This window comes from Cyanistes caeruleus, chromosome 3 (genome assembly GCF_971803275.1).
Source record: "Cyanistes caeruleus chromosome 3, bCyaCae1.hap1.1, whole genome shotgun sequence".
NCBI classification, from domain to species: domain Eukaryota; kingdom Metazoa; phylum Chordata; class Aves; order Passeriformes; family Paridae; genus Cyanistes; species Cyanistes caeruleus.
Genome location: NC_141703.1, coordinates 88,331,050 through 88,338,384, shown reverse-complemented (window position 1 = coordinate 88,338,384; position 7,335 = coordinate 88,331,050). Strand labels below are relative to the sequence as shown.

At 47.6% G+C, this 7,335-nt stretch overlaps 1 protein-coding gene across 1 annotated transcript; it reads left to right on the top strand.

Annotated features, from left to right (window-relative positions):
• Positions 1-2,143: 2,143 nt before the first annotated feature.
• Positions 2,144-7,236, top strand: LOC111943122 (cystatin-B-like). Its single transcript, XM_086882805.1, has 3 exons — positions 2,144-2,322; positions 5,936-6,037; positions 6,408-7,236. The coding sequence occupies exons 1-3, from the start codon at positions 2,257-2,259 to the stop codon at positions 6,534-6,536; spliced, it is 297 nt and encodes a 98-aa protein (XP_086738931.1). The 5' UTR covers positions 2,144-2,256; the 3' UTR covers positions 6,537-7,236.
• The last annotated feature ends 99 nt before the right edge of the window (positions 7,237-7,335 follow it).

The window sequence follows — 7,335 nt, the reverse complement described above, 5'->3', positions numbered from 1 at the left end:
CTCTGTTTTGCCACCTCCACTTGTTGACAAGGAAGAGAAGTTTTGACTTACAGGAGCAAAATGGAAGTCCAGAACCCCAAGAAGCAGGCTATTCAGACAAGTTATTTTAACCCTTTTGTTGATCTGTTACATCCCCCTTGGAGTGGGCTCAAATTTTAACTACACCACTACACCAGCTATAATTGTAAGGCTTGCAAACAACAATACTTGATTAAAAACCGTGCCTCGGATGACTGGGGGTAAAAAAAAAAGAGTTTGAAAACACAAATCCTTCTAGCCCCAGTTTTGGAAATGACATTCTACCTCTGGACCCAGCAAGAGCTGCTTACTGCTTCTGAAACCCAGGTCCCTTCCCCAGCCCCAGGCTGCTGACTGTGGCCCGTGGGCTCAGTTTAAGGTACGGAATTGAGCCCCGGGGTCTTCTGAGTCTAACAGCACAATCAGGGATGAGCACTAGATGGCATAAAGGGGTAAAAAAAGCATTTTGGTTACTACCTACACTTCCAAAAATTGCAATAGCCAAGTAGTTTTAGTGCTAGTGAATCATTCCTATTGGAGCAAACCCATCTCAGTAGCCCCTCAAGTGAAGCTGAAACACATAGGAGTTCAATAAGTAAAATGAAAATGACACAATTTACGAACCAAAGACTGTATATAAACACAGGCAGTGTAAGAAACAGAAAGTCACCATCAGCTGCCTTGTCTGGAGAGCAATTTTCACTAGCTGTGTATACAGTAGATGATATTGACATTCGTGTGCTTTTTCATTCTTTGGGTGTTCTTCATTCTTTACATTTACTTAAGAGGAATTTATATCTTGTCACACATGGAGTCTCCAAAAGCTGCAGTCATTTTTTAGCATGGCCAACTGTGCTGTATTTGCTGGGGTAGCCCCTTCCACCCTCCCTGCTCTCATACACAGAGCCCTAAGCCTCCAGCTCCAATGCTGCATGGGAGCTGCTGCAGCAGCTGACAGCAGTGACAGACACGCTGTGCACAAGGGAAGGCTGGTAAAAAAGGACCCCTTTGGGAAGGTGCTTTGTAACCAAACCCCTTTCCCCATTCATGGAGAGGGGGATATGTTCTCATCCTGTCGAGTCCAGGAGAGGAGAAGGCTTGGTCAGGCACCTGTCCAAAAGCCTGTGCGTGTGTCACATATGACAACACTGATGAAGACACCCTGGGGAACGTTCTTCTGTTGAAAGCACGAGCCTGAGAACCTCCACTGACATTTCCTATCAGAAGATGCCCACATGAATGGCTGCCTCATCCCACCCATGGCTCAAAAATCCACTTGACAGCTTGCCCCAGTGTGGGGTTTCCTGAACCATCCAGTAGTGAAGCAACAACAGTGTATCAGTTCTCTGGTGGGATTTCCACTGGAAAACTTGGGAACCATCCCAGTGAAGAGCCCAACCCTTTCATCCCCAGTCTCCTCACAAACCGGGCAGAACTCTGCCTACCCAAAGCTCCAGGAGAGAATTTATTTACAGATGATACCAGAGGAAAGAAAACCTTCCCCATTATATTTCATGCTTCTTACTATGTCCTCCTTGTCAGTCCATGAGCTCTGTTCAGTTTGCAAGATCTGCTATTGTTAAATTTAGGTTTGTATTGACCGACTTTACCAAGGGGTGCTGCAAAGCAGGAAGAGGAAGGTAGGTGTTTGTTGTTGGCTTTGCAAGAGTCTGGATGTTTAAATTGTGGGGTAATTTAGGTAAAGACCTGAACATTCAGACTGAAATCTCCCAGGGATTTCCCAGAGGCTGGATAATTCACCACCGCCTTCTGCTGGCTGAGAAGCGGCAAAATCAGCCCTGGAGAGGGAATGATGAACGTGGTGAACGAGGGAGTCTGGAGATGGAACTTTCCATGGGGTTCCAGCGAACATGCCGCTGCTGGGAAAGGTGACACAGGCGAAGGGAAGAGGCAGCGGCTGAGGGCAGCCGTGTCCCGCTGGCACGGAGGCGCCTCTCGCCGAGGAGCGGCTGCCGCCCTTCTGTCCAGGCCGCAGAAAAAGTCTGCCAGCAGCTTTCACCGCAAGTGTCGCTTTGGGCCACTTCTGTTTTCAGCCGACCCCGCCAAGCTCGGCCAGCGCTGGGCCGCGATGAGACCCCCGCGGCCGGGCGGGGCCGGGCGGGGCCGCTCTCGGCCGCCGAACCCCGGCCCGCGGTTCCCGGGCCCGGCACCGCCCCGGCACCGCCCGAGGGGCGGGATCGGCGCGGAGCGGAGCGGGAGAAGCGGAGCGCTGCCACCATGTTGTGCGGGGGTGTCGCGGCGGCCCGGCCCGCCACCGACGAGACGCAGCGGATCGCGGAGCAGGTGAGGGCCGGGGAGCTCCGCGGGAGGGTCCCCCAGGGGCGGCAAGGCCGCGCAGGGCCTGTCCGGGGCCCGGGGCGAGCTCGGCCATTGCTCTGCGCGGCCGGGGCCGAGACACCGCCCCGCGGTGTAAAAGGTGGCAGGAATGGGGAATGCCGAGTGGTCGCCGGCTCCCGGAGCTCTCCTTCCCTGTGCCCGCCTGGCGTGGCCCTGTTGACTCCAGAGGGACCGTGGGCAGCGCTGGCTGAGCGGGGAAACCCGACAGAGCCATTGCCTTGAGCTCGGGGAACGAGCTCCGGTGCTTCTTACAAAATCTGAACCTTGTGCGTGCCTGTGGGGTTTTGGGGTTTTTGTTGTGAGCGTGGGAAGGGGGAGGGGGGGGATTGTTTGGGGTTTTTTTTGAGGGCGTGAAACATGGAATAAGCAAGAAAGCTTCGCTGCTTCTGCTTTTCTCCAGCACAGAATTCAGCTCCAGCTATTGCCAGCTCCAAATCCTGATACTACTTACAGTTCCTTGGGTTACTGCTCATGTTTTTGGAACACATGCTTTTACTCTAAAAATGCCGGTGTGCAACTAAGTTCTTTGAAATCACGTGTTCTTTTTGTCATGGAAACTCAAGTTCCTTCTGCTTTTTGGCTTTGTCAGCTAGGATATGGTAAGCTGGAGAGCGAAGATGAAGGATGTGCTCCAGCTTCTGACACTGCCGTTGCCTGTGCCTGTTCCCCAGGCAGGAGCAGTTCCCAAACACATACAGAGCACCCAAAGGCACAGCAGACACTGAAATTAACATTTAGCTTGTACAGTCTGAGGATTCTTTGTTTTAGGAAAAGGGAGAGATGTGCATCTCCTAAGCACTAGCCTGAGTTTGCAGTAATAAGTACATGATTGAGAATTGCTGAGAGTCATAATTATTGCTTTGAAGTGAAAAGGCCTACATGTCATGTTAAAGGTAATGCAGATAGGCAATTAACATGGGCTTAAAACTAGGTTTGAAATCCCGATTTTCTGTTCTGTCATAGACTGCAGTGGTTTGGTAATCCAAAAAATCACCCTGTTGGATTCAGAAGTGAACAGAATTAACTGAAGTTCTCATGTTTTCATTTAAATCACCTAAATACTTTAAAGTTTATACAGCTTGTTTTGACTGTCAGTTTAAATTACTTCTTTTAATGAAATACAGGTGGGAAAACCCAAACTTGCCCATGCACTCATATCCTCATCTGGACACTGATGGAGAAAAGATCAGTTTTGTTAAATTGAGGTAAATTGAGGTAGCCTTCTCAAATAATTTTGTTTGCTTAAAGTCAGGTCCTTGTGGAGATTTATTAGAGCCCGCCAGTTTGCTTGCTATAAACGTATTCCCTGTTCCTGCTTTTCCAGTTCTTGCCTTCATTTTACAGTTTCGTAAGAATCCTTGTGACAGCCGAATGTTGTTCAGTTTTGTGACCCAGAGCAGGTGTTAGTGTCACACAGGGCAGGAAGGCTTCCTTCGGCAGTGTCTGGCTTAGGAACATAATCATAGGAACAGCCTCTCCACAGCAAGGATTTCCACCCAGGCCTGCTCAGCTTTGGCTTCTCACTGATAACTGACAGTGCTTATTCAGGGTGATTCTGAACCGTCTGCTTTTTAGTTGTAGGGCAGTGGAGAGCCTTCAGGGCACGATCATTTCCAGCCCTGTGACTGAATCACGGATTGATTTGGTGGGAAGGGACTGCACCTCCTTCCTGAGCACAGGGTCAGCATCCTCAGGCTGCTCAGAGCTTTGTCCTGTCAGGTCCTGAAAACTTCCAAGAATGGAAAATGCACAGCTGCTCTGAACACTCCTCCTGTAGTGCAGGAATGTCCTCAGGGGAAACGTTTCTCTTTGTATCCAGTCTGAACCTCCAGTTTCACTTTATGACCATTGTGTCTCTTTCTTCTGCCGTCTGGAAAGTTTCATCCCTGGAAAGAGCCTAGCTTCTTGTAGGTACTGGAAAGTTATCTTCAAAGCCTTCTCTTCCCTGGGCTGAGCAAGCTCATTTTCTTCCTCTCCTCACAGCACAAGTGCTCCAGCCGTCCTGGTGTACTCGTGGAGTGCTCCTGGTGACCCTTCACTGAGATCACTACGGTTTATTGATGTCTGCCTTGTACTGGGGACCAAGAACTCGACACAGGATTCCACATTTTCTAACAAGGGCCAAGTAAAGGGCAATAATCACTTGCTTGTCTTCTGGCTAGGCTCCTGCTTATGCAGCCCTGTATGCCATTAACTTTGGTAACACCAGGACTCCCAGATACAGACTGAGACCAAGAACCAGGTCTTTGGGAGAGTATTTCTGTCTGGGATCTCCCTCTCCACACTGACTCAGGATGCTCGTTTGTCACATGCTGTGGTGACTCACTGCCACATGTGATAACACCCTGAAAAGCTTGCAGCTGCAGGACTGAGCTGTCTGCATCCAGGGCCCAGTGTTCAGCTTGCTGGTGGAAAAACAAAATGTGCTGAGCTGGGCTGATTTAGTGACCTCAGAAACCAAAGTTGCACAGTGCCTAAAGGATTGCTAAAGGAGCACAGAACCGGATAGGAGACTTATATCTGCCTTGCTGCTTAAAATTTGTAAAAGAATCTCTAGTGATGAAAACTGAAACCACTTGCTCCAGCCTCTGACTCAGGAGAAAGGGAGGAGGCAGGACTGAATCATGGTGCTTTCTGGGGCTGTGCCCTTCAGTGCATCTTAGAATGTGACATACTGATCATAACCTGGAGGAAGTGTAGAGGTATGGCCTCTGAGAGAAGATAAAAAGCATGGACACAGCTTGCAGGGACAGGATGGTCCAGAAAAGCCACCAGAGTTCTGGAAGTTGGAGAGGTGGGAGAACATACCCTGTTGAAGGAATTGTTGTTTCTGTTCCTGCTTCATCTACAGCACCTGAGCAATAGCAAGTTGGCACTTTTTTTCTCCCCAAGGAAGCATGTGGGATTTAGGCAATAGTGCAGATGTATCTATTTTCCTTGAATTTAGGAAGAAGGAGAATACACCATATAGCTGGAGGATCAACCTGTTGTTGGTACCACTGCCCTGGGAGTGAAGGGAGGGCTGTGCAATGATGCAGTGCAGGAGGTGCAGCCTGGAGCAGGCAAGGACTTGCAAGCAAAGACTCCAAGACAAACTCATCTTACCCTGCAAAACAAAGGCTCAAGTCTTCTGCTTTCCTGACCAAGAATTTTCCATATAGCCACAATGTGCTAGACTGCACAGTGCAGGAGAGAAGAGCTGCATCTCAGGAGTTCATGGCTCCCTCTAGGGTATGGATGGGTTATTATGACTTCTTGAGCACTGTTTTGCAGTTTGAAAACACAGATTCCAGCAGGCAAGCTGAAAGAACTCTCAAGTGTTGTCCAGATTCAGTGTGAGCCTGTAGTGACTGACACCCACCTCGGTCTCAGCTTTGCCACCTCCCTAGATTCCGGGTCTGTTTTCACACAAAACTTAACATGATTCATTTTGGTCTTTTAATGTCCTGGAAAAGCAAAAAACTCTGTGTCTGGGAATTCAGCAGCAGTGAACTGTAAGCCTTAAGTTCTGAATACTTGAATCTTGCATCAGTCTTAAAGAACCTATTGTTTCCTTAAGGTAAAAGCTCAGCTAGAAGAAAAAGAAGGGAAAACCTTTGATGTCTTCACTGCAGTGGAGTTTAAAACTCAGGTGGTTGCTGGAACAAACTACTTCATCAAGGTAGAGGATGCTGGATTGTTTCTTTTACATTAATATATATAATATTTGGAATGGGGGTTTTTTTTCCTCTTAGCTGGAGGAGAATGCTTATGATTTGACCATCAGAAAAAAAATTGTACAATAAAAAGCCACAAATATCCACCTCCCAGTCCCTCTCCCTATTTGCTAGAGATCCTCTTTTCTCCATTTTCATGGGAAGATTAGGTCACATTTCTGCAAAGTCACAGCTCCTAGTCTGGTTTAAAACAAACCAATGTTTTTTCTTACTGCCTATCTGCTGCTCCACCCTCAAACCAGCCCAGCCTCTGCCACCCCTCCTGCTGCAGGCTGCTCACCCTGCAGGGATCTCACTGGGTTTCGTGCTTTACAGGTCCATGTTGGGAATGAGGAGTTCATGCACCTGCGGGTGTTCAAGAGCCTCCCCCACGAGAACGAGCAGCTGAGCCTCCACAGTTACCAGGGCAGCAAGGCAAAGCACGATGAACTGGCTTACTTCTAGCAACCTTCTCTGCTGTGTTTCCCTAGTTGGTTCTTATGTGCATTTCCTGCAGGCTGCAAAATGTTGATTCCTGTGCCAACAAAAGCAGAAAAAAAAAGTGTCTTTTTTTATCATAGGGAAAAAAATAAATTTCTTTTATGCCATTCCCTTCCTGTGCAATCTCCAAATCTGAGAATCACAGGGTTTTCCTATTACCTGCACTAATGTAAACCCTACTTTTATTGCAACTTTACTTGGCTTTAGTGCATCTTAACCAGAATACTGTGGCTAAGTCCTGTTTTTGAACATCCTTGGTCTGGAGATTGGAAGGGGAATGGCAGCAGCACTCATATATTTGCAGCAAGAAGAAAACCTCAGTCTTTTCGGTTCTGTTTTGCAACTGTGAATATATGTGATTTAAACATCTAGATTTAAACTGTACTTTGTATTTTATGGGCAAAGACCTGATGAGAGACTCGAGCTGAAGCAGTTTTGCAAGGAAGAGAAAGAGGCTTACAGTAGTTTGAAACAAACATTCCCTTGGTAATCATGCTCATCCTCTTGCAGCAGTAGCATGTAATGTCCCGTAGAGGGTGTGTGAGTTTAAAATACCAAACCAGCTTGCTTATGTTCTCGGTCCTATGGAAAAGTCCAGGAAAGGAACTTAAGCAGGACAAGCATTTCTGCATTTATAATAATAAACATTTCTTTTGACTTGAAATGGTATCTTTGACTGGTGCTTTAGTGTTCTAGTCTCTCATTTTTACTATTGATTATTATCTTGCTCAGCTTTTTTTCCTTAAGTGTTTTTTATATTCCA

Coding starts and splice junctions, on each gene's coding strand:
- LOC111943122 (XM_086882805.1), top strand. CDS start 2,257: ATGTTGTGCGGGGGTGTCGCGGCGGCCCGGCCCGCCACCGACGAGACG. Junction 2,323..5,935: donor CGCAGCGGATCGCGGAGCAG/GTGAGGGCCGGG, acceptor TGTTTCCTTAAG/GTAAAAGCTCAGCTAGAAGA. Junction 6,038..6,407: donor GAACAAACTACTTCATCAAG/GTAGAGGATGCT, acceptor CGTGCTTTACAG/GTCCATGTTGGGAATGAGGA.